A 26,357-nucleotide genomic window follows, 5' to 3' on the forward strand; every position below is an offset into this window, starting at 1 on the left:
TTTATTAGTTAAAATTCTAAGGTGCGTTTCTCCTCATCAGTTGTTTGGGGACTTTGACATACAGTTCATACAGGAAAGGCACAAGAAATGCTTCATTCTTTCCTAAAAAAGAAAAAAAAATGTTTTTTTAAGAGAGCGTGTGAGTGGGGGAGAGGGACAGAGAGAGAAAGAGAGAGAGAAAGAATCCCAAGCAGACTCTACACTCAGCACAGAGTCTGATGTAGGGCTGAATCCCACAACCATGAGATCATGACCTCTTAGCCAAAATCAAGAGTCAAACGCTTGACAGACTAAGCCACCCAGGTGCCCCCATTCTTGCTTTTCATTTATCAGTTTTTTTTTAATGTTTGTTTATTTTTGAGCGAGAGAGTATGAGCGGGGGGGGGGGGGCAGAGAGAGAGGGAGATACAGAATCTGAAGCAGGCTCCAGGCTCTGAGCTGTCAGCAAAGAGTCTGACGTGGGACTCGAACCCACAACCTGCAAGACCATGACCTGAGCTGATGTCGGACACTTAACCAACTGAGCCATCCAGGCGCCCCTCATTTATCAGTTCTTAGAATAATGTGCCCTAGTTTGGGTAGTTTACTTTTTTTTTTTTTTTAGTATTCTGAGGAACTCCTGGATTTGTATCTGTGTAATGTATTTCAGTCCTTTGTGTTCATTAGTCATTGCTGCTTTTACAATTTTTTTGTCACTAGTTTTATTTATTTATTTTTAAAATGTTTTTTATTTATATATTTTTGAGAGACAGAGAGAGATAGTGCAAGCAGGGGAGGGTCAGAGAGAGAGGGAGACACAGAATCTGAAGCAGGCTCCAGGCTCTGAGCTAGCTGTCAGCACAGAGCCTGACACGGGGCTCGAACCCACGAACTGTGAGATCTGACCTGAGCCAAAGCAGGATGCTTAACCGACTGAGCCACCCAGGCGCCCCACAGTATTTTGTCCCTAGTTTTAAGCAGCTATGATTTTGATATGGATTGCTATAGTTTTCTTCAGGTTTCACATGGTTGGGGTTTGTTGAGCTTGGATATATGTATGGGTTTATAGTTTTCATCAAATCTGGAAAATTCCAAGCATTGTGTCTTTTTTACTCTTAATTAAAATAGGTTTTAATTGTATAAATTTAAGAAGGCATACAAGTGTTAATTTGCTACTTTTCTATTTTGTAATATGTTTGCCACTGCATTGATAATTAGCATCTCTATCACGTTACATAATCATTGCTTCTTCTTAGTGGTTGGAATAGTTAAGTTATAGTCTTAGACGTTTGGTATTTTAATATGGCATTGTCTGTACTTACTATACTGTGCCTTAGACCTCTAGGATTTATTTACTTATTGCAAGTTTGTACCTTTAAACAACATCTCTCCTGTCCGCCTACCCCATCTCCTGGTAACCACCATTTTACTTTCTATTTTTATGAGTTTGGCTTTTTAGATTCTGTATATAAGTGATGTCATACAGTGCTTGCTTTTCTCTGACTTACCTCACTTAGCCTAACGTGCTCCAGGTCCGTGCATGCTGTCATAAGTGGCAGGATGCCCTTTTTTATATACGGAGTATATATACCATGGCTCTATCCATTCATTTCCACAGCACATTCTCTTGTGACTGATGCTGCAGTAAACATGGGAGTGCGTATATTCTTTGAGTTCCCGGTTTTTTTTCTTTGGATATATTCCCAGAAGCACAATTGCTGGATCATATGACAGACTGTTTTTAGTTTTAGGGAGAAACTTCATGTTGCTTTCCATAGTGGTTGAACCAGTTTACATTCCCCTCAGCAGAGCACAAAACTTCCCTTTTGTCCACATCCTCGCCAACACTTGTTGTCTCTTCAAATACTTTTTCTCTCCTCCTCTCCTTTGACAACTTTAATTATATGTATATATGACCACCTTGAGTTGTTGTCTAGCTTGGCGATTGCTTGTGCAGCTTTTCTGTCTTTTTGCGCTTCGTGTCTCTTCTTGGATAGTTTCTAACTATTCAAGTTCACAGATCTTATTTTCTGCAGTATTAGTATACTGTCATTGCCATCCAATGTATTTTTTATTTCATACACTGTAGTTTTCATTTCTAGAAGTTTGACTTGGGTCCTTTTTATAGCTTCTGTGTTACCATGCCCAATTTTTCCTGTAAGTTTTTGAACAGAAGAAACACAGTTATGACTATTTTAGTCATAATGTTCTTGTTTATTAATTAGTGTTCTTGTCTGTTAATTCTGTCGTCTGTGTCATTTCTGAGTTGGTTTCAGTTAATTCATTGTTTTTCATTATGGATTGTATTTTCATGTCTTTTTGGGCACCTGGTAATTTTGACCAGATGTCAGACTGTGCAGATTACCTTGTTGGGTATTAGATATTTCTGTATTCCCATAACTACTCTTGAACTTTGTTCTGGAATGCCGTTAAGTTACCTAGAAACAGTTCGATTGTTTCGGATCTTTTGCTGTATTAGGCGAGACCGTAGCAGCATTTAAAGACGAGTTTTGCCAGTGCTTAGGCAGAATCCTTCTGAGTAGTCTGTCTGCTGCCCCATTAGTTCTGAAGTTTGCCATTCTGTCTATGCCCAGCTCGTTGTAAGCTTAGATTATTTCTTCTAATCTTTCACTGATCACCACTCCATTGAAGACTTGAAGGAGACCCACTGCAGATTTCTGGAACCCTCTGTGGAGCTCTGTGCTCTTCACTGTTGTGCCCTGTGAACGCAATCTGCCTGGGCCTCTCCGCGGACTCCGGTTCAGTCTCCTCAATTCCAGGAAACCTCTGGACTGGCTTCCCCCTCTTCACTGTGGCCTATACATTGTCCGAAGGCAGGAGCTAGGCAATTCCTGGGGTTCACCTTGTTTGTTTCTTCTCTCAGGTATCATTTTCCTTTTTGCATTATTTCCAGAAAAGCATTGTTTCATATATCATGTTTAGGTTTGTGCTGTTATTTCAGATAGACGGGTAAATCCAGTGGACGTCTTGGCCAAAGGCAGACCCCTTTGTTCTTTGCGCGCTCATGTTGTCTGCCCTTTGACCAGCAGGAACCTGACTCAATTGGCTCGTGTCCTTTTGATACAACCCCAGTTAATCTTTGATACTTGTTTTTGCTTTCTGGCTTGTTAAGATGTTCTAGACCTAGGAGAAAGCTATTTCTCCATGGAGCTGATTGTTTTGGTGGAAGATCCTTTAAGAAGAATATATCAATAAGGGCACCTGGTCATGGTCTCACAGTGCGTGGGTTGGAGCTCTGCGTCAGGCTCTGTCCTAACAGCTCAGAGCCTGGAGGCTGTTTCAGACTCTGTCTCCCTCTCTCTTTGCCTCTTCTCTGCTTACACTCTATCTCCCTCTCAAAAAAAAAAAAAAAAAGATCATATCAATAAAATTTAGCCAAGTACTTAGTTGGTATCTTATATAAAAATTGGCATGTATTTTCTTTCTTTCTTTATTTTTTTTAATGTTTAGTTTTGAGAGAGAGTATGAGCAGGGGAGGGGCAGAGAGAGAGGAAAACACAGAATCCTCCAGCCTCTGAGCTGTCAGCACAGAGCCCAGCATGGGGTTCGAATTCCTGAACTGCGAGATCATGATGTGAGCCAAAGTTGGACACTTAGCTGACTGAGCCACCCAGGCACCCCTTGACATGCATTTTATAAAACCAGTCTTTGGACTGATGCCATTCAATGATCAAACAATCCTTGTACTATGCAAAAATTAGAAAAATAAGGACAAAATAGTTTTTTTTATAAATTGGAATATTTTCAATATAAAGAAATATATATATTTTTTATTTTAAGATTACATTCCGGGATAACTGGGCAGCTCAGTTAGTTAAGCATCCAACTGTTTTGGCTCAGGTCCTGGTTTCATGGTTTGTGAGTTCAAGCCCCATAAAGGGCTCTGGACTGCTAGTGTGGAGCCTGCTTGGGTTTCTGACATATAGGAATGTCTAGGATAATTTCTCAAACTCAGAATTTTCAGTAAGTTTTCAAACATCTGTAAAAATACGAAGAATATAAGATCTGTAGAGATGGGGTGCAAAAAAAAAGAACAGGACAGACACAGTCATGGGATTGTACACATATGATGGTACAGGAGGAAAATCCTGCTCCTGATAATTTGCGCACGCGAGGACTGAATCAGAGCACCTAGAGGGGAGAAGAGACATGCTTTGGTACAACTGCTTGCTGTGCGGGACTTTGGGAGGGTGGAGATCAAACATTTATTTATAAACTTTGTATCGATCCTGCATAGCATCCTTAAAAAAAACCTTCTTTGCCTGTGTACCCTTTTCCTATAGGGCTAAACTGAAGTTGGATAACAGTGTTCTGGATATGCTCAGTTTGTACATTATCTCTTTTCCTCCAGCCTCCTCTGAACCCAAACAGATGTGCAGAAAGTGAACAGAGGGATTATGAACACTGTTTGCTTCCAGAATATATGTTTCTTTGGAAAAGAACTTCTTTTCCAAATGCCCAGGTTTACCTTCTCTGATGATAGAAAAACTGTAACAACCTGCTAATATTTGTACACAGTGCTTGAACGGAAGACTGAAAAAAAATGTCTCTATCAATTTTTAACTGATAAGAGTAGAAATCTAGGCTGTGGATGATCCAGCCTTACCATCTGTTTAACTTTTAGAAAATTTACCTTTAAGTAAATTTGTTTTTGGCAGAAAAATTAAACTCTCCCAAGAAAGTTATTACATCACCAAGGAAACTGCCTCCGCCATCACCACAAAGTAGTGTACCAAAGCGAACACTTCCACCTAAGACTTTGGCAAATTATTTTAAAGTTTCTTCTAAGCCAAAAAATAATGAAGGAATAGTACTTCTGGAAAGTAATAAAGGTAAGATATTAAATTGACAAAATATATGTGGTATTTTTTAATATTAATGACTCTCGTACATAAAATATCCTATTTTATGAGTTCCTATTGCTATTTATTTTTTAATGTTCTAATTCTTTTTTAAAATTTATTTTTATGTAATTAATTTTATTCTTCTAAATGTTTATTTTTGTGAGAGAGAGAGAGAGAGAGAGTATGAGCATGAGCAGGGGAGAGGCAGAGAGAGCGTGGGACAGAGGATCCAAAGCAGGCTCTGTGGTGACACCAGCAAGCCCGATGCAGGGCTCGAACTCATGAACCAACCATGAGATCATGACCTGAGCTGAAGTGGGACACTCAACCGACTGAGCCTCCCAGGCGCCCTATTTTTATTTATTTATTTTTTTAGAGAGAGGGAGATCACAAGCAGGGGAGAGGGGAGGAGAGAGAGAGAGAGAGAGAGACACAGACAGACAGACAGACAGAAAAAATCTTAAGCAGTCTCCAGGCTTAGCATGGAGCCGGACGCAGAACTCGATCCCACAACCTTGGGATCATGACCTGAGCTGAAATCAAGATTTGTTCACTCAACCAACTAAGCCAAGCAGGCACTTCCTACTGCTATTTATTAAACCTCAGCTACCTCTTTGAAGGTCATGTATATAGAAGTTTTGATGTTTTGTGTAAGCTTTTCCTACCCTCCCACCCTGTCACTTGTTTCAGTTTTGATAGGGGGTTTCAGTTTGAGCTTAGTTTGCAGAAATAACCAGTGTTCTATTAAAGGTTGATTTTTACCTAAAATATTAATATTTTGTTTATGCAGGAATCAAAAATTCTTATGAACAGAAACCAGTTATTCAGACTAAATCTACAAACACAACTAAATCAAATGTCAAAGAATTTGGAGCTGAAGAATCCAACAGGAAAAATGCAACATCTCTCATTCTTTTTGAGGAGGTAGGCTTGTGGACATACATTCATGATATCTCATAATACAGACTTTTTCTGTGAGGCACCTGGATGGGTGTCTTACTCTTGATTTGGGCTCAGGGCATGATCTTGTAGTTAGTTCTTGAGTTTGAGCCCCATATTGGGCTCTGCATTGATATTGCGGGAGCCTGCTTAGGATTCTCTCTCCCTCTTTCTGCTCCTCCCTGACTTGTGCATGCATGTGCTCTCTCTCTCTCACTCTCTCTCTCTCTCAATAAATAAGTAACTAAACAAACAAATAAACATTAAAAAACACTCTAAAGATTACTATATGTGTTACTGTGAAGTATTATAAAATAGCCAAGAAAGTCAGGAATACTTGTATCTATTTGAATTTTAAGTGAATTAAACTGTCAACCATAGAAGAATTTTTCAGAAAGATAATTAATGCAGTTCAGGGTTACTAATTATTGTTCAGTGATTATAGAAATTATTTTGATTCATACTTGTACACGTACAAGTGTCTGCATTTTTTTTGGCTTAATTAATTTTCTTAATTAATTGGTGTAAAACATTTTAAGATTTCAGTATGGGCTGAATTCACACTGTTCATAAATTTAATACATTCATAAACTTTGTCTCTAATAGACTTACAGTGTATCTAGTATGTGTACACAACATATCCAGTAAATGTTTTGTTACTCAGTACGCTAATATTCTCATAAACCATTCTTAGGTTGATGTCATTTTTGAGGAAGATGCTGGGTTTTTGAATGCAATCAAAACGTTCATGGCAACAACTAAAAGACCTGTAATCCTTACTACAAGTGGTGGGTAACAGTGATTTTACAACTAACTGCTTTTGGTTGAAATATTTGAGAAATCCTCTAATTTTAGTTAGAAATGTTCCTTTAAAAGTCTTTAGTAAGGGGGGCCTGATGGCTCAGACAATTAATCATCCAACTATGGCTCAAGTCATGATCTCACGGTTCGTGAGTTCGAGCCCCACATCGAGATCTATGCTCACAGCTCAGAGCCTGGAGCCTGTTTCAGATTCTGTGCCTCCCTCTCCCTCTCTCGGTCTGTCCCTACCCCGTTTGCACTCTGTCTGTCTCAAAAAAATAAACATTTAAAAAAACATCTAGTAGGAGTATTGGTGTGGCTCAGTCTGTTAAGTTTCTGACTTCAGCAGAGGTCATGAGCTCACCACTGTGAGTTCAAGCCCCGCATCAGGTTATCTGCTGTCAGCAAAGAGCCTGCTTCAGACCCTCTGACCGCCCCCTGCTGCCCCTGTGCCTGCTCTCTCTGCACCTTCCCTGCTCATGCTCTCGATCTCTCTCAAAAAAATAAATGAACGTTAAAAAATAGAAAATAAAAGTCTACTAATAAATTAACTTTTTTTCCTAAAATTTGGAGGCTCCTAGATCATTTTATAAATGAAGAATTATTCAAATTTGTAATCAGTTCGCACCCTTGAGTGATATAAAATTAATATATTACCTTGCAAATAGCCCCAAACACCCTTCACTGGTCAGAATTTGTTATGGAACCCAGCGTTTCTGCAGTTCCTTAATATTGAACTTAGTCATTCCTTAACCCCTGAAAACACCTCCATAATGATTATCGCCTACTTTAAAGTTAGCTGTAACCAGCCTAATTGCTCCAAACTTCCTAATAATTAGTGTTATTATAACATTGTTTTCTAGTATTTCTCATGGCACACATTCAGCAGCATATTTCTGCTATGGATTTCTAGAGGAAAGTGTTAGTTTATGTCAGACTCTAGTTACAAATTAATGGCTCATTTGACTGTTAGTGATTGTCCTCTAAAAATATTGATATAAATTGTATTATTCAAAGGTTAGGGGGCACCTGGGTGGCGTTGGGCCTCCAACTTCGGCTCAGGTCAGATCTCACATTCGTGGATTCGAGCCCCACGTCAGGCTCTGTGCTGACAGCTAGCTCAGAGCCTGGAGCCTGCTTCCGGTTCTGTGTCTCCTTCTCTCTCTGCCCCTCCCACTCTCATGCTCTGACTCTCTCTATATCAAAAAAAGAAAAGATGATAGTTAAATTAAAAGATCTGTTATTTTAGATAAAGATAGAAATTCTGTTCTATAATGATTTATAATTTACATGTTTTCATCACCAATGAAATATAGAATATTTTCATAGAGGGGCACCTGGGTTGCTCAGTCGGTTAAGCGTCCGACTTCCGCTCAGGTCATGATCTCTCGGTTCGTGGGTTCTAGCTCTGCGTCAGGCTCTGTGCTGACTGCTCAGAGCCTGGAGCCTGCTTTGGGTTCTGTGTCCCTGTCTCTCTCTCTCTCTGCCCCTTTTCCACTTGTGCTCTATCTCTCAAAAATGAATAAACGTTAAAAAATTTTTTTTAATATTTTCATAGAAAAAGTGTAACTAGAAAAAGTAATTTAATGATCTTAATGGTTTTGTAAAATGTTTTTTTCCTGTAGATCCAACATTTAGTTTAATGTTTGATGGCTGCTTTGAAGAAATTAATTTCAGTACTCCTCCGCTTGTAAGTTTTGAATTTTGTTAAAAAATCATATATCACAATTCTGTAAAAGACGGTTTCTTATTCGAGTGCCAGTGTATCTTCAGTACACTGCTAAATAGGAGTTCCTGCCCCAGATGGGAGGGTAAAGGGCATTCTTTTCCCAGTAAGTGTGATACCAGCTGTATATATTTCATGGTCTTTATTGGTTAGCTGTCTTTTTATTGGGAATGATATTAAGTTTTGTCTCATACTTATTTTCCGTCTTTTGAAACAATCATGTGGTTTATCTTCTTAATTCTATCAATATGGTGAATGATGTTGTTTGATTTTTTCAATGTCAGACCAGTCTTGCATTCTTAGGATAATACGGTTGTCGTGTGTTATGTCTTTTATACATTTCTGGATTTGAGACTTTAGTCCTGCACTTGTGAATGATATGTTGTAGATTCTGTTATGTTTGTGTGAACAAATATTCTCCTGTAATATGTGGCAGCTGTTCTGTTCAGCTCTTTTAGTTTTAGCCGGACTGCTTTGAGCTAGGCCCACACCCGTGAAGTTCAGGCCCCAACCAGGGACTTGCATTCTTCTTTATAGCTAGCAGTCTGTTTCCCCACTCTCACGGACCTCCCCCTCACTTTCCAGCTCTGGCCATCATCCCAAACTCTGTCCTCTGGTTCAAGCCAGTAGTCCTGTGAGTTTCTGTTTGACTTTTAGTCACCCCTGCTGCTGTTTGCCCTCAGTCAAAAATCAGTGTAGAGGAGGTAGGAGGTGGTGGGAATTCACCCAGGGGCATTTTCTTTTGTCCAAGCGTTGATTTCCCTCCAGTTATCTTCTGCTTTGGTTACTGTCTTGTGCCTTCAAGTAGTTTTTGTTTTTATTTATTTGTAATCGATTATAGAGTTTATAGTTACTACCAATGGCAAGGGTTGTCTGATAATAGGGTTTTTGTTACTGAGAGAGCTCCTAGTTTGTGGGAAGCAGAAGTCCCAGAAGTATGCAGCAGTGATGTATGCACATAGAATAAAGTGAAAGATTTCATAAAGGAAATCTTTTAATTATCTTGTTAGCTTTAAGGTAGAAATGCAAGTGATCTTGTAAAATATGCAAAATGTAAATACAATTTAATTTATTTTAGCTTTTCAAGGTAAAAAGCTTTCTATAAACACTGGGAGGAGAATAGTGTATGTTTTGTTGTTTTACAAAAAAACATTATAGCAATATTGATGAAAATACTAAATAAAATGAAATTTTTTTACTTGGTCCATTTATTCTTATGTATGGGTTTTTTTTTAATTTTTGTTTTCATCTTTTCTCATAACACTTCTTGTTAACTTACATTTATGCACTTGTGCATGCATTGATATAATTTTCTAACTCTGGGTTTTAAAGATTATATAAGTATCTTTCAGTATTATTATAGTATTCACATTTTCTTCTATAGTATTTACATTTGTAATTTTAATGGCTGTGAAATACTCCATCAAGTTGTACCATTATTTAAGCTTAAGGGAATTTCTCAAGGTTTAATAACATTGCCTCCAGGGTTCATGTTGGAAAATCTCCCATAAAAGTTTCCTTGCTGTTTCAGACTGTATACAATTAATAAAATAAGTGTATGTGAAATGTTTTTAATTTGGAAATATTTCCCTTTACATTTTTCTAGATCAGTTTCACTCTCAAGAGTTCAGATAGTGTGAAATTTGTCCTACTGTTAGATACGTATTACTGACGTATTTCTGTTAACTCTGCCATTCACCATGTTTCTTTTTTCTTTCTCTGTTTCCTTCTCAGCTAAACGTTGCCAGCTACCTACAGATGATCTGCCTAGCTGAGAACTTTAGAACTGATGTGAAAGACTTTGTAACGTTGTTAACGGCAAATAGTTGTGATATTAGGAAAAGTATCCTTTACTTACAATTCTGGATTAGAAGTGGAGGTGGAGTTTTAGAAGAAAGGCCATTATCCCTTTGTCGTAAGTTGGTCTGTTATAAAAGAAATTTCTGTAAGGGGACCCTCTGTTAACATAGGCTGTGCCATAATATCTGAAAGATTTAAAAAATGTTGAGCATCCAGGGACCATACTCATCTTGAAAATAAACATGCATATGTCCACGTAGTTGATGAAAACTTTATAAACATCAAATGTGGATAGAGTAAACCGGCACATGCAACAAATTGTTTCTTCTACATTTATAAACGAATAGAATTTTATCTATCAACTGATTTCCTTTCTCCACTTACTAAAAAACATTGGTGATTTTTTGCATATATATAATTTTTATATGACAATAATTTCTCTTTTAGCTTCACTAGTCTATAATTTTTTTTCATAAGAACTTTATCATTTCCGTAATGTTTTATTTCTTATCAATCTTCAGTCTTTGTTACCCCGTTGAAGTCGCAGACATTTACTGAGGACTCTCTCTGTGCCAGGTCCGGTGCTTACATGACTAAGACATGGTCCTTCCCTGAAGAAGTTCATAGTTTGTGGTTTTCATGCTGTGTAGTCCCAGTTCTGTAGTTACAGATCCTGCTCTGGGAAATACACAAATATTTAAGTAAAACCAAGGTGAAGTTCTGGAATATTAATCCCCTGTCAAGGTTTTTTCCCCCCTTTGATTAGTTCAGAATATTAATGTATTCTCTTTTAAATTAGCAAACATATATATTTAATTCAATGTAAGCTTGTAGCCTTAACTAATTCTTAGAAGTAAATATGATAAATAAGGCACAGAAAAGTTCTCTTATAAAAAATAAATTAGTAACTATTGCCATACGATTGGAAATACGATGCTATATCAAGAACTTTCAAAGAAAAAAAAACCTAAGTATGTTATTATTTCTTTTCCTGAAGATTTTATATGCATTTTATTCCTGTCCATCTTAAAAAATGCAGCTATACACTCCTTGGAAATTCAAACAGTACAGAAGTATGTCAAGGAAAAGGAAAAGCTTTTCCCCCTCCTTAAAGTTCGCCAGTTAGAGCTTCATCTCTGCGTGTACAGAGATCACTACCTACTTACTTAGCACGGTTAGCCAGCACTATACCTCTTGTTCAGCAGTTTGCTGGTTTTTACTGGAGAATGTGTTGTTAGCACGCACAATTCTAGCCCTCTCTTTTTCACAGCTGCATGCTATTCCATAACAGGGAATGGATGTAACATAATTTAATTAACCATCACTTATTAGAGGAATTTGAAGTTCTCTTCAGTTGTCATTAAAGCGTGCAGTGAATATCTATACACATATCCTTGAGCATTTCTGTGAGTACTTCTGTGGGAGAGAATTCTAGAAGTGTGGCTGCTCCAAAGGCTGGAGTACATTTACCTTCTGAGAGGTACTGTCAGGTGCCTTCCAAAAGATAACTGTACAAATTTATGTTCCCACGAAAGGTGTCTGATGGCTCCGTGATGTGTACTTCTGAGAAGATTAGGTTCCCAGTTGTTTTAGTTTGCCAAATTAAAAGGTGAAAAGCGAATGGTATCTTATTTTAATTTGCATTTCCATGATCACCAGTAAAATTACATATCTTTTTATGAGTTATTAGATACTTGTATTTCTTCTGTTACTTGTCTGTTCATAGTCTGTGTACTTTATTCTTTTGGATCGTTCTGTGAGCTGACCACCACCATCCTAACCTCCGTGTGCTAGGCATAATGTTTGAATTGTACTCTTTATGAATTAAATACATATGTGGAGAAGAACAAAATGGGAATATAGGTCCAAAAGATGCCAAAGGATCTTAGATTTTAAATAATTGTTTGTTATAATTTATTAAAATTATAGATAGCCAAGATTTTCTTTTATTAATTTTGTAGGAGGAAATAGCAGAACTGTTCAACTTGTTTGCTCTGAAGATGGCCCTATTTCCAAAAATAAGCTGAAAAGTTCTAAAAGGAGTCTTACAAACCTTCCCAAATGTGACACTGGCTGTGTTGAGACCTTGTTTGGCCTTAAGAACATTTTTTCCCCATCTGAAGACTTATTTTCATTTCTAAAGGTATTTTCGATGTCTAGTCTAGTGTAAGAAGTTAGATTTATATTCCTTTTCGTCTTCCCAGCACTCACTCCTGTGTTTTAAATCTTAAAGTTAGGGAGGTCTGGGTGGCTCAGAGGATTGAGGTCTGACTCTTGAGTTCAGCTCAGGTCATGATCCCAGGGTCATGGGCATGAGCATGGAGCCTGCTTGAGATTCTCCCTTGGCGCGCCTGGGTGCTATCAGTTGGTCAAACATCTGACTTCAGCTCAGGTCATGATCTTACGGTTCATGGGATCAAGCCCTCTGCTGTCAGCATGGAGCCTGCTCCGGATTCTGTGTCCGTCTTTCTCTGCCCCTCCCATGCGTGTGCTCTCTCTCCCCCCAAATAAATAAACATTAAAACAAACAAACAAAAGATTTAAAAAAAAAAAAGAAGGAGGGGGCTCAGTGAGTTGAGCCTCTGAGTTTGGCTCAGGTCATGATCTCATGGTTCATGAGTTCAAGTCCCACATCAGGCTCACAGCTGTCAGCCTGTCAATGCAGAGCCTGGTTCAAATCCTCTGTCTCCCTCTGTCTGCCCCTCTCCCACTTATGCTCTCCAAAAAATAAATACTAAAAAGGATAAGTAAAAAAAAAATTAAAAGATTCTCTTTCCCTTTATCCCTCTCCTCCACTCTCTAAAACTACATAAATATTTTTTAAAAATAAAGCTTAAGGTTAACTTAAATTTGCCTATAATTTTCATAGATTCCTGATTTTAACACACTATACCACTTTGACAGATGGTTCCCGGATAATACTCTAAGTGCATATTATAGGATTTACACTAGGATTTAAAAGATTTAAGATTAAAAAAAAGACAATTTTAGAAAAGTAGTTTTTAAGCGACTATTGAATTAGGGTCTAAACTATTAAAAATTTTAATTCTTCAAGGTTTAAATGTATTTTTTAGACTCAGAACTATTTTTTTATTATTATTTATTTATTCTTAGTGTTTTTTTATTTTTGAGAGAGAGAGAACGAGATAGGAAGGGGCAAAGAGAGAGAGACAGAGGATCCAAAGCAGGCTCTACGCTGAGAACAGAGAGCCTGACATGGGACTCAAACTCCCGAACCAGTGAGATCATGACCTGAGCTGAAGTCAGACGCTTAACCTGAAAACTGAGGCGCCCAGGCGCCCCTGGGACTATTTGATGGATTAAGGGCATATAGGGCAATAAAATTACGAGAGGCTGGCGACTCATTACTTTTAAGATAGTCACATGGGTAGAAAATGTTGACTATGTTCTAACAGTTTTTCATTCAAAAATTTTTTTCAGCACAAAATCAGAACAAAGGAAGAATGGTATCAGTTCATCCAGCTTCTTGCAGAATTCCGAACACAGAATGTAGATTTCATATATAGTAATCTTGAGTTCATTCTGCCATTACCTGTTAACATCATTCCAGAAACAGAAAACTTTTGTGGCTCATCAGGAAGTGTGGACACGAGTGTAGCAACAAAAAATATGAAGTGTCTTGCTAGGAAACGTTCTGAAGGAGAGAAGCCATTGAAAAAGCCACAAAAGAAGAAACAAAAGAAAAAGATGGTCATTCTAGATGATAGTGACTTATTTGATACTGAAGTGGACTTTTCTAATGAATTCCTTAGCCCTTCCCCTGCATCTTCTTCCTCAAATTCAGAAGAAAGCAAAGCCAGAGACAAAGAAAGCAATCCAGAGACCAAGAAACTGAACAGATGTTTAGAGTCTAACATTGAGTCTGTTCCTTGCCCTCCTAAAACACCTGCAGGAAAAGCATGTTCTGCCCTCGTTTCTCATTGTCTAAATTCTCTCACTGAGTTCATGGATAACATGTCCTTCTTAGATGCTCTTTTAAATGACGTAAGAGAACAAAAGGAATTTGGCAAACGTGACTTCAGTTGGACAAATGTTAAAAGCGGCCTTTGTGATGAGTTCAGTCTGGAGACTAGCGATGGATGGACTTCCCCGAGCTCTGGAGAATTAAAGGCAGGGGTGGAAGCTCTCAGCTTTGCTAAATGTTCATCTACTATTTCGAAAGCATTGGAAACCTCCTTGAATTCCTGCAAGAAATCGGGAAGAGATCCAACGAAAGAGCTTACTTTTTATGTTTCACAAAAGCGCAGCAATGTATACTTCAGTCAGTCAGCGGCTAATTTAGAGTAAGTCCTACTTTCTACTTTTTAGTTGTCAATAATAAATGATAAAGGGGAAATTATTAGTTTCTTTTTACTAATTTTGAAATGCTGGGCTTTATTGATCATGGTAAACCTTAATATTAATAATGTAGCTTCTAATAAGACAGGGAGACCAGCCTGATTACTGGGAAGAAAAATGAGAGATTAGGAGACTCTTGGGTGACAGGCAGTGGGGTTTTGATTGGCTGTGACGGATCGCAGGTAGCCGTTAAAGGTTTTTTCCCATGCGAGTGAGTGATGTGATGAAAATGACACAGGAAGTTAACCTGGAATCTGATTAATCTAGCCTAAACCAGAAGCAAGGAGAAGTCGAGACCAGACGCTGCTTGTGTGTGAGATTGTCGCGTTTTTACTAGACCTTAAAAGTAAAACGTAATGCATTTCTTTTCACCTACAGCAGTGCCTGGAAGAGGATAGCAGTCATTAAAAGTGTATTTTCTAGCCGATCCCTTCTGAACCTGGGTAATAGACAAGCTAGTATAATTGAGTACTTGCCAACTCTTCGAAACATTTGTAAGACTGAGAAGCTTAAAGAACAAGGGAAAAGTAAAAGAAGGTAAAGAAAGACTCTGTAAAAATAACACTGTAGACAGCTATTTCAAGATTAATGAATATTCTCACCTGATGGTTAAATTGAACTTTTCCTTGTAATTTTGACAGGTTCCTGCACTATCTTGAAGGGATTCATCTTAACATTTCAAAAGAGACTGTGAACACTTTGGCAGCTGGCTTCCCTTAATGTTCACGTTAACAAGGCCTTGTACAGATTATTATGGGTCCTCAAGATACATTTTTATATTGATTCATGGGAGAATTTATATCTTGCTGTACATTTAAAACAGGCTCTTTGTATATTTTTTATTAGTGTGCAGATATTTAAAATGAAAAAACTTGAGTTCCAAATTGTATTTATGATTGTGGTGGTATTTTTTCCTGAAACTTTTTATATTATCCGATTTAGTTTTGTTGTAGGGTTTTGTCATGTGAGTGAGCTGTTTCTAGAAGGGACAGTTCACTAGAATATTACTAAAGACGTATCAGTGTTAAATTAATCCATAAGTTTTCTCTTTCCTGTTACCTTTAATCCACCTGACTCCAACCCACCCTTTAGTACTCTGTCAAGTTGTATATATGAATCATCTAGGTGGTGATCTTTAAAAAATAAGTTTATGCAAGACAAAATTACAGAACACACAAAAAAACTTCATAGGGAAGAAATTATGCTTCGATTTTCAAAAAGTAACATCTTCCAGATGAATTTATTTTTAGTGTATTCCTCCAGCGTACTTTACCATTGGATCAGCATGCTGACGGAGTGAAAACAAGATTACGAATTGTTTTCATAAATCTTTTTTTAGCAACCATACATATGTGATACCTTGTATATTTTGCCAACTCAGATCTTTTGCCTTGTACATTTTTCTTGTATTTTTATATCAATGATGTTTTATTTCATAAAGATATTAATGATGTTAATATATCTGTTTTGGACAAACTGCTATTCATCAAAATTGTAACAAAGGAGGATTCTGCTATATAGGCTTTCTACATCATAGTCATCTCCATGTAAGGTTATGCTTTTGAAGAAAGTATATCTTTTTAATTACAAGATCATAAAATTTCACATTTCACTGAAAGTCATTTTTTGCGATCATATAATCAGGTATATCTGAAAATAGTTTCCTATTTCAAGGGTTGATTTTATGTACTAGCCTAGAATTCAGTTACATTGTCTGGTGAATTATGTTTTCACCCAAAAAGGCAAGGATCCTAATTTTGTACAGATGGAAAATATTGATGTGTAACTGTTTACAAATGTGTATGAAGATATGTTTTTACCTCGTTTGTTCAATTTACTTTTTCTTGTTATTGATAGTATATGGATTTAATTAAAGGCTAAAGCTAAGAGGCTTTATGCAATGTTTAAATAGGTGTTCCAGGTGCAGTCATCTGTATAAATAAATACGGGCATTTTATAGGTTTGGATATAGGCTCTTACAGGTTTCATGCTTGTACAAGAGAGAATAGACCTGAAGATTTGAGTGTTTAAGTATATGGATTTCTTTCTACTGTGTACTAGTGTTCATTCACTATTTGTAGAGCACTTACCTGTTACTTTGGTCTTTTATTATTTAAAAATTCTGGTAATCCTCAATAATTGAGAATCAAAGTAAAAGAACTATAGAATTATATTTAATAAGATCAGGAAAGAGTGGGGATATTTTCCTCCCTAATGGGACACATTTAAGATTTTTTTTTAGGTTTAGCATGATATGGGGGGAAATTATGAATTCTTAAAGGTGATAAAGCCCTATAAGATTTAGATTCACTTTTTTTTTTTAATTTTTTAAATGTTTTTATTTATTTTTGAGAGAGAGACAGTGAGAACGGGGGAGGGTCAGAGAGGGAGGGAGACACAGAATCCAAAGACAGGTTCCAGGCTCTGAGCTGTCAGCACAGAGCCCGACATGGGGCTCGAACCCATGAATGTGAGATCATGACCTGAGCCCAAGTCGGATGCTCAACCGACTGAGCTACCCAGGCGCCCCTAGATTCACTTTTGAGATAAACTTCTGGTGGCTTTTCAGTACTTAGCATCTTACCCTATAAAGTCCTAAAATGAACACATTTCCACTTAAAGCTCTTTCCAGAAATATGAAGGAGGTAGAATGCCACATATCTGGCATGAACAACTGGATGGCTGGTGAAGCTGTTTACCAAAGTATAGAACAATGGCGGGGGGCGGGGGTGGTGAAGGAAAAGGACCATTTCAGACGTGTAGTTTGGGATATCTACAACAACATATCCAAGGTGGAGATGTTTTTATACAACCATATAGGTAAATGTAGAGATTTACAAGTGTCTCTCAATAGGTCTGGAGTGCATCCCAGATTCCCCAGATTTTATATATTTCTGATTTGAATTTTTTCCCCCAACAAATATATTTTACTTTTTAAAGGAAAGGTATATTGCTTTGACATCAGAGACTTGGGTTCAGGATTGGTGAGATATAATGAAGGCCTGAACCAAGGCAGATGTAATAGGAGATATGGGGGGGATTAGGTGCTACTTTTTTTAAATGTTTATTTTGAGAGAGAGAGCGCACACACAAGTTGGGGAGGGGCTGAGAGTGAATCCTAAGCAGGCTCCATGTCAAGTGTGGGGGTCCATCTCACCACCATGAGATCATGACCTTGGTTGAAATCAATTTGGACGCGTAACTGAGCCACCCAGGTTTCCTAGTGCTACTTTTCTCAAAAAATGGTCTGTCCGAGTAAAATACTTCAAAGTGAAAAAAAAAAAAAAGACCCTATTAGACACAGCTTGTTTGTTCTGGGTTTGATAGACCGCGCTGATGAAAATCACCTTTGGAAGCAGTACATCGAACCACATGCTACTTACAGAAAAGGAGTTATAAGTTGTGTTCTGGCTCATAACTCGTGTTATTTCCATGATGAGCAACACCCAGAAGAATCATTACTCCCTGTTTTAACAGTGTAACAGTGCAAATCCTTTAGGATGGAATTTGCTTTTCAGGGGAGATAACTTTCTTGTTTTGGCTGTTAAGGGGGCATTTTACGTTCAATACTAAAACCCAAAAGGCACCCATTTTCCTCTAAAATATTTATTGATTTGGCCCAGTCATTATTGTGTGACCAACTTAACAGCTGACAGCCTGGCTTTAAGTATCTGAACACCAGCATGTTTTCTTCTCCATAAACATGGTTGTTAAAAACAGCTGGTCTTACAGCTGTACAAGTAATAAATACAATTTAATATATATAACAGCAGAGTTCATGACGGTAACCTCAGAATTTTAAGGTTCAGTGTCAAAAACTGCTAACTCGTAGAAGGCAACGGCTTGCAACAAGGAATCATAGAACTCTTCTGCTCTCTGCTGTTCCGTCGCCGCAAACATCTGTCGGTAGCGGACGATCTTGTCCGACGGGAAGCGGACGCGAGGCTCCTCCTTCAGCACGGACTCCGCGAGGAGCTGCTTCACCAGTTCTTTGCCGCTGGTCCGCGCGTCCCCGACCATCAGGTCAAGGTGCTTCCCCACTCCGTTTCGATTCATGCTCAGGACCCGGTGCTGGCCGTCCTGGGCGAAGGTTTTATTTAATAAGGCATACAGCATGGCTTCCATGATATGAAAATGTAACACCACGGGAAACCGAGAGGAGTTCTGAATTGAAAGCCCTATTTTTTCCAGAACATAGAAGTCAGAATTAGGCATCTTTGAAATGACTGAAGAAATCTTAAAAAAAAAAAAAAAAGGCAAAATTAGTGACAAGAAATAATTAAGTTTTGTTTTGTTGTTTGGGTCCCCTCTCCCATTGTTGTTTTTTTTTTAAATATATAACTTACGTTAAACTCCTGCTAACAGTTCTGAAGTAATTTTAAAGACATTTAATAGAGGCATCAGGACACCCCAGTTCTGGGCTTCATAATGCTTTTTGTTGTTTATTTTTGAGAGCACGTGAGTGAGCAAGTGAGCTCAGGTTGAGGGCCAGAAGGAGAGAGGGAGACAGAGGATCTAAAGCAGGCTTTCTGCTGTGAGTGTGGAGACTGATGCAGGGCTTGGAACTCACAAACCATGAGATCATGACCAAAGTCAGATGCCCAAACAACTGAGCCACCCAGGTGTCCCCCTGGGCTTCATAATTTCTAAAATCTGTATTAGACAGCTTAATGGGCACCTGGGTGGCTCGGTTGAGGGTCCAACTCTTGATTTTGGCCTAGGTCATGATCCCGTGGTCATGGGTTTAAGCCGTGTCAGGCTCTGTTCTGTGCATAGAGCTGCTTGGGATTCTCTCTCCTGCCTTTCCCACTTGCTCTCAAAAGAAAAAAAAATTTTTTTTAATTTTAAAAAAGATTAGACAAAACTTTTATTAACCTTTTAAAAATGTCTAGGCATGGGGCTTCTGGGTGGGTCAGTCGGTTGATCGTCCAACATCGGCTCAGGTCATGATCTCACAGTTCGTGGGTTCAAGCCCTACGTCAGGCTCTGTGCTGACAGCTAGCTCAGAGCCTGGAGCCTGTCTTCAGATCCTGTGACTCCTTCTCTCTCTGACCCTCCCCTGCTGACGCTGTCTCTCTCAAAAATAAAAACATTAAAAAAATATCCAAGCATGGCGTGTCTGGGTGGCTCAGTGGGTTATGGATCTGATTTCAGCTCAGGTCAGTTTGTGAGTTCAAGTCCTACACTGGGCTCTCTGCTCTCAGCACAGAGCCTGCTTCACATCCTGTCTCCCTCTCAAAAATAAATAAGCATTAAAAATAAATAAATAAGGGGCGCCTGAGCGGCTCAGTCATGATCTCACAGTTCATGAGTTCAAGCCTTGCTTCAGGCTCTGTGCTGACAGCACAGATTCTGTGTCTCTCTCTGCCCCTCCTCCACTCTGCTCTCTGTCTCTCTCTCTCAAAAATAAACATTTAAAAAGGCTTTAGGGGCACCTGGGTGGCTTAGATGGTTGAGCGTCTGACTTCGACTCAGGTCATGATCTCACAGTTTGTGGGTTCAAGCCCTATGTCAGGTTCTGTGCTGACAGCTAGCTCAGAGCCTGGAGCCTGTCTTCAGATTCTGTATCTCCCTCTCTCTCTGACCCTCCCCTGCTCATGCTGTCTCTCTCAAAAAAAAAAAAAAAATTTAAAAAGGCTTTAAATAAAAATGTCTAGGGCAGAGCAGAGGGTTAGAATAACTGGCCTATAATCCATCATCTGCAGGTGATTAATTCCATCAGATGCTTGATTGTACCTGTGTGTGTGTAATCAGGAGGGTAATTATTCCCCATCTCACAAGGTTTTGAAGACTCAAATGAGGCACTCAGTGACAGCATTTTTGAAAAACAAGTTTTATATAGTGGTAAAGCTATAACATTTAGAAAAAATATTTTAACACTGATTTTTCTCAGTATCTGCCTTTGATACATGAATGTATTTCATAAATTAAATGAAGATTCAACTTTTAAATAGCATAGGTGACAAAAACATGCTGGGAATGGGTGAAGAGAAAGCACCCGAAGAGAGTCCATCCTGAGTCCTGTATTGCGTTCCTTCTAGGACTAGAGGACTAACCGACACAAAGAGTTCTAGCAGGTGGGGGTTCGGAGGCGCGGCTGCGTTACCTCTTGTAAATAGACAGATGATAAGTATGTTCCTTTCATCAACTGGCGGCACTCACTCTGCTGCCAGTCCAGCACTGCCAACTTACGATCCAGGTGGGCCCAGGCAATTCTTCTAGTTCCAAAAACAATGGATACGATGCTATTAACTGCCTAAAACAAAACAGCTTGGTTTAAGTACAAGTCTAAATGTTTTAACAGATACACAGTTAAAGCTATAAACTCAGAATGCCAAATTAGTTTCCGTAACAAATATATTTACAGTTCACAAACAGAATTGTTAAAGAAATGCAGGAATAATATAGTAAAAGATAACCAATAGCAGTTTATAAACAAAGAACCTTTACTTATTCCCAGCACCTTGCCCAAAGTCCTGGGAAACAACATACCCGTGCACTGTAAGAAATGCCAGCACACAACAGTTACACCGGAGAGAGGAGCCCTGGGCCGGGAAGACTGCCTGGAGGACTGCCTGGAGGACGAGTACATGCTAAGTGGGACGCTGTTTCACCAGATGTCCACACAGATACGCTGTGAGGCACCTCACACTCGGGCGGCTAGACTACAGGTGGTGTGGGGGAGGTGCCTGTTCTATGACCCCATGAAGAATCGGGGGCGCCTGGGTGGTTCCGTCAGTTAAGCGGCTCCCGATTTTGGCTCAGGTCATGATCTTGGGGTTTGTGAGATAGAGCCCTGTGCTGGGCTCTGTGCTGACAGTGCAGAGCCTGTTTGGGATTCTGTCTCTTTCTCCCCCTCCTCTGCTTGTGCACCTGCTCTCTCGAGGACTCTCTCTCTCAAAAATAAACTTAAAAAAAAATTTAAAGACAGTGACCATGAGGACAAGATATAGATCGGAGATAATGGGGGTAGAATTGCTATGATGGATGGGGGAGCTTAGGATGAACCGTTTTATTTCAATGATTTAATGGCACCTGTTAAAGGTGATGATAGGAAGCAGATCAACCTGGGAAGGTAAGGGGGTGGTGAGTCCTATTTTAGTGTATTGCACTCAGGTTGCCTCCAGGGTCTCTAAGGGGAAATGTGCAATAGATAATTGGGCACGTGGATTTAACTCTGCGTGAAGTCTGGGCTGGAGATACAATACAATGGCATCGCTTCACCCCCATAGCTCATTTAGTTATCTGGCTAGGTCGTGTGCTGCACACATACACAGGCAGATAAGCAGGAATCTTTTTCTAATTCTATACCCATCTCCCTGTCACTGCTAAGGAATGGATAAATACCCATTAAGGGAAGAATAGTTTGGATGCCCAGACAATCTACAAAATACAGGCCTTCTTTTGGTTCTTTTCCTTACCTCAGTGTTGTCGAGATTTACGGCACATAACAGTTACTGCACCAGGTCACACACACTACTTCATGGACAAGATTGTTTTCAAGGACTACTGCATGACTTTTGTCATATGAAATAATTTTAGAACCTATCCCTCTAAATAAGATCACAACTCCACTGTAATGAGAGTAAAGTATTTGTAGCAAACACATAAAAAAATTTTTTTAATGTTTTTATTTATTTTTGAGGGAGAGAGAGAGAGAGACAGCGTGAGCAGGGGAAAGTCAGAGAGAGAAAGAGTCACAAGATCTGAAGACAGGCTCCAGGCTCTGAGCTAGTGGTCAGCACAGAGCCTGACACGGGGCTCGAACCCACGAACCGCGAGATCATGACCTGAGCTGAAGTTGGATGCTTAACCGATTGAGCCACCCAGGCACCCTTGTAGCAAACACTTTGAAGGAAAATCCAGCCCCTGAAAAATTTGGCTTCAAATTCGTTCCAGATCAACTTGCAAGAGTTCTATCAGGAGTCCACGGACGGGCTTCGTGAAACTTACAAACCCTCTGCAAGTATATGCAACATTCTGTGTACATGTGCTTTTTTTGTTTTTCTGAAAAGAGGGCCCATAGTTTTCATCAGTTTTTCAGAAAGTATCCATAATCCCCCCAAAACTGAGAACTCCTGGTCCAAAAAAAACTGTGCTTCCTACTGGTAGAGAATGAGAAAACATTTTACCACATATTGTCATACAGGACTTAACTCCCTCCTCCAAGGTTTAATGTCTGATATGCCAAGTAATTCTAATAGTTGTCTTATGATGCCTGGGCGACTCCATCGGTTAAGGGTGCCCTTCTTTTGCCCTTCTCCTGCTCATGCTTGCTCTCGCTCTCTCTCTCAAAAATAAATAAACATGGGGAAAAAAAAGACAACATTGAAAAGGATTTGCTTTTAGGATGCTGTTTAAAAGGAGGATGGGAAAGAAAGAAGATTACATTAAATCCTGCTGGAAAGACCAGTGTAATGTTCTAAAGTCTCTCCCTGGAAAGAGGATCTCTTTTACACCGCTGGTGGGACTGCAAACTGGGGCAGCCACTCTGGAAAACAGTACGGAGGTTCCTCAAAAAATTAAAACTAGAACTACCCTATGAGCTAGCAATTGCACTACTAGGTATTTATCTAAGGGACACAGGAGTGCTGTTCCAAAGGGGCACATGGACTCTAAAGTTTATAGCAGCGCTATCACCAATAGGCAAAGTATGGAAAGAGCCCAAATGTCCATCGATGGATGATGGATAAAGACGTGGCATATATACACAATGGAGTATTACTCGGCAGTCAAAAAGAATGGAATCTTGCCATTGGCAAACTACATCTGGAAATGGAACTAGAGGGAATTATGCTAAGTGAAATTAGAGAAAGACAAGTATCTTATGACGTCACTCATATGAGGACTTTAAGATACAAAACAGGTGAACATAGGGAAGGGAAGCAAAAATAATATAAGAACAGGGAGGAGGACAAAACATAAGAGACTCTTAAATACAGAGAACAGAGGGTTGCTGGAGAGGCTGTGGGAGGGGGATGGGCTAAATGGTAAGGGGCATTAAGGAATCTACTGAAATCATTGTTGCACTGAATACTAATTTGGATGTATATTAAAAAAATAAAAATAAAAGTCACTCCCTGGCCATAACCATCTTTGCATCTTAATTTCTCATTACTCTCGATAGAATCCTCAGATTCTGTCACACATTCATTAAACTCTCTCTTCTTCTACAACTGTTCTTTCTTCCTAGAATGCCTGCCTCCTCCATCTAGCCTCATTTGCCCTCTCCAAGATCTACCAATAAACTCTCCCCAACAGTCACAGCCCCAGTTCCCGGTCCTCTCCATTGCCAACTTACTATCTGTACATCTCATTCTTCAGTGCTGATCACACACCAGCTAAACTACAGGCTGTCTTGGTGCCCAGAATAGTGCTTTGCAAAGTGGGTTCTCAAATATGTAGGCTGTATAATGAACATTAAGAAAAATGCTATACCTTAAGTCTCTCTCTTTTTATTTCTGGTTTGATGAGCTTTCTCAAGAGCCGGTTGTCTTGGAACTTTCTTTTTTCCCCTCTGGTCTCTGGACAAAGAATGGAGTTACAAACCTGAATGGTAGTTTTATACTGGAACAAGGGCACATTCATTAAACTCTCCAGATTCTGAAATGGCCCAAACTTCTCTCTGTGCTCTATAATATTGATGGATTTCCTTCCACGAAGCAATCTGAAAGTTTCAAGTTCTTTATTAGATGCGGTATTCAACACCTGAAGGATGGAAGCTTGCTGCTCTGAAGAGAAGAGCTTGTCAAGTGCATTTCCAGATTCTCTTGTATTTTCATCACAAAGACCAACACTGGGAATAATCTTTTCAGGTGCAGTGGATTTTTTCCGACAGCAGGAATTATGGAGAGCATGGACCAAGGATGACCGTAATGAAATTGGAAAACATCGCCACTTTCCTGAAAGGAAAATTTAGCAAAATATAAGTTGGAATGTCCTACTTCTTTTAGTATTAGTTGTGGCTTCACCAGAGGCTATGCAAAGTGACAGAGACTTTCCCATAATTTTAGTAGTATACCAAATTCACAAGACACATCTTCTGATTTTTGTGGATAAGTCCTAAGTTTTACAACCTAGAAATTTTATGCCCTTCATGAAGCATGCATTTAAAAACAATGACTTCAGGGGCACCTGGAGGCTCAGTCGGTTAAGAGTCTGACTTCCACTCAGGTCAATCAATATCTCACCATTCATAAGTTAGAGCCCCACATCGGGCTCTCTGCTAACAGCTCAGAGCTCCCCCGCCCCCCCACTCCCGACCACCACACCTGCCTCTTGGATCCTCTGTCTCCCTCTCTCTGCCCCTCCCCCATCGCAATCTCTCAAAAATAAACATTAAAATTTTTTCTAAAAATAATCAATATTTTAATAAATAACAATGACCTCAACTGCTTAACGTTTTTGACATTTTTAACTTTGGAGAGATCCTTTTGTAATTAATCTCGAGAATATTTTCACATCCATTTTCACTAGTTTCTCATCCGGGGGAAACAAATAATCATAAAATGTTATACTTGTGTAAGAAATGTTTCAGCTGAGGGGTAGCTTGAAGTACGATTTTTGTTTCTCGGGTACACTTTTCGAGATTTCTACTGTAACTATGTTTCTGCAAGTGGAAGAGCAAACACCATGTAAGAAAAAATTCTGTACAACCAATAGAAAGTCACTCTGACCCTGCAGCCCCAGGAAAAAAAAATACAGTCAGAGGCCCGCAAAGGGCTGTTAGAATCTGAACTGCCCGCCACCCAGTGCGGGAAGGAGCCCCTCGCGGACCCCTCCCCCCGGGAGCACCATCGCTCCGAGGCGCCCCGCAGCTCAGCTAGGACTTCAAGACCGAGAGCGGCACCGGGGACCTGAGGGTGGAAATACGCCAGGACAGGGGCTACGGACAGACGGGAAATTAACCTAGTATTCCAGGCACTCTACCTCCCGCCACGAGGAGACCATGGACGCTCATTCTCCCAAGTAAAGCGCTCGGTCCCCACAGGCCAATCTTCCTCCGCCGACTTCCGGTCCAAAAGTGCTCCGCCCAAAAGTGCCCGGCCCCTCGGCGGAAAAGGTTCCGGCTGACGGGACGTTCCGGCAGCGGCGGGAGGTACGTGCGGCCTGGGGAGTTGGTGAGCTGCGTGTGGGCTGCTACCTCCTGGCGCACCCGGGCGGGGCGACGTCCCCGGACCCCTCGCAGATTCCTTCTTGCCCCGGCCGACCCGTGACCGCCCCTGAGACGAATCTCCGGGAAGAAAACGCCTAGGCCAGTTCTGGTTTGTGTTTGGCAAGGTCCCTCCTTCAAGGAGACTCCCTGGGTTTGTTCCGGGTGCAGGAACTGATAAGGTCCTCTGGGGGCCTTGCCTGGGGCGCAACGAGCGGGATCCGGTGGGGAGCGTAGACAGGTACACAAAAAGCCCTGTTTCTAGGCAGAAAGGGGCAACTGGGAGAAGCAGGAGGTCAAGGAATGGCGAGGAGGTCGGAACAGCGTTCCATTTGGCAGGGATTGGGGGAGGTGAAGCTGGCACAAAATTTATTTGGGCCTTGAATGCAGAATGGAGCAGTTAAATAGCTCCTTAAGTAGCGCAAAGCTACTGAGGCTTTTGTAGGTCAGAGCAGAGGTGCGTTTCTAGAAAATTGGTCATATATGAAAGTGCCCTACTGGATTGGAGGTGGAAGAGGCTGGGAGTCTGGAAATGAGTGTCTCTTCCCTAAGGGACAGGCAGCCATAAAGAACTGAACCTGGAAAGTGTAAGGAGAATGGAAAGGAAAGGATTCTGTCTGGAAGATGGGGAGATTTTAGCTAGTTTTGTGAACAAAACAGAAGTCAGGAGGGGGGTGGGTTTTGAAGGGAAAGGGGGTGCGGTTGTGTTTTCATGAGGTGGTAGTGTCTTTGTAGA

General features: G+C 39.9%; 2 protein-coding genes across 6 annotated transcripts in view; one reads left to right on the plus strand and one right to left on the minus strand.

The window, feature by feature from the left end:
• The window catches only part of ATAD5 (ATPase family AAA domain containing 5), a 43,627-nt gene extending 27,191 nt beyond the window's left edge, over nt 1-16,436 (plus strand). For all 3 annotated transcript variants that reach the window (XM_029928837.1, XM_029928836.1, XM_029928838.1), the window contains 9 exons: nt 4,659-4,832; nt 5,635-5,768; nt 6,478-6,571; nt 8,210-8,274; nt 10,045-10,225; nt 12,072-12,253; nt 13,552-14,414; nt 14,848-15,006; nt 15,111-16,436. In XM_029928837.1, coding sequence (XP_029784697.1) covers nt 4,659-4,832; nt 5,635-5,768; nt 6,478-6,571; nt 8,210-8,274; nt 10,045-10,225; nt 12,072-12,253; nt 13,552-14,414; nt 14,848-15,006; nt 15,111-15,189 — 1,931 coding nt within the window. In that variant the 3' untranslated portion in view covers nt 15,190-16,436. The remainder of the gene's footprint in view (nt 1-4,658; nt 4,833-5,634; nt 5,769-6,477; nt 6,572-8,209; nt 8,275-10,044; nt 10,226-12,071; nt 12,254-13,551; nt 14,415-14,847; nt 15,007-15,110) is intronic.
• A 1,623-nt stretch (nt 16,437-18,059) lies between these two features.
• Nucleotides 18,060-25,543, minus strand: TEFM (transcription elongation factor, mitochondrial). Of its 3 annotated transcripts, none has more exons than XM_029929084.1 (4): nt 25,399-25,543; nt 23,908-24,371; nt 20,576-20,725; nt 18,060-18,705 (listed from the first exon to the last, which is right to left on the minus strand). In XM_029929084.1, the coding sequence occupies exons 1-4, from the start codon at nt 25,427-25,429 to the stop codon at nt 18,268-18,270; spliced, it is 1,083 nt and encodes a 360-aa protein (XP_029784944.1). In that variant the 5' UTR covers nt 25,430-25,543; the 3' UTR covers nt 18,060-18,267. The 3 variants fall into 3 exon arrangements, with proteins under 3 accessions (XP_029784944.1, XP_029784945.1, XP_029784943.1); XM_029929085.1 differs by having other exon boundaries at nt 24,019-24,371; nt 25,378-25,442; XM_029929083.1 differs by having other exon boundaries at nt 25,378-25,442.
• Between the last annotated feature and the right edge of the window lie 814 nt (nt 25,544-26,357).

The sequence above is a fragment of the Suricata suricatta genome, chromosome 17 (assembly GCF_006229205.1).
Source record: "Suricata suricatta isolate VVHF042 chromosome 17, meerkat_22Aug2017_6uvM2_HiC, whole genome shotgun sequence".
NCBI classification, from domain to species: Eukaryota; Metazoa; Chordata; class Mammalia; order Carnivora; family Herpestidae; genus Suricata; species Suricata suricatta.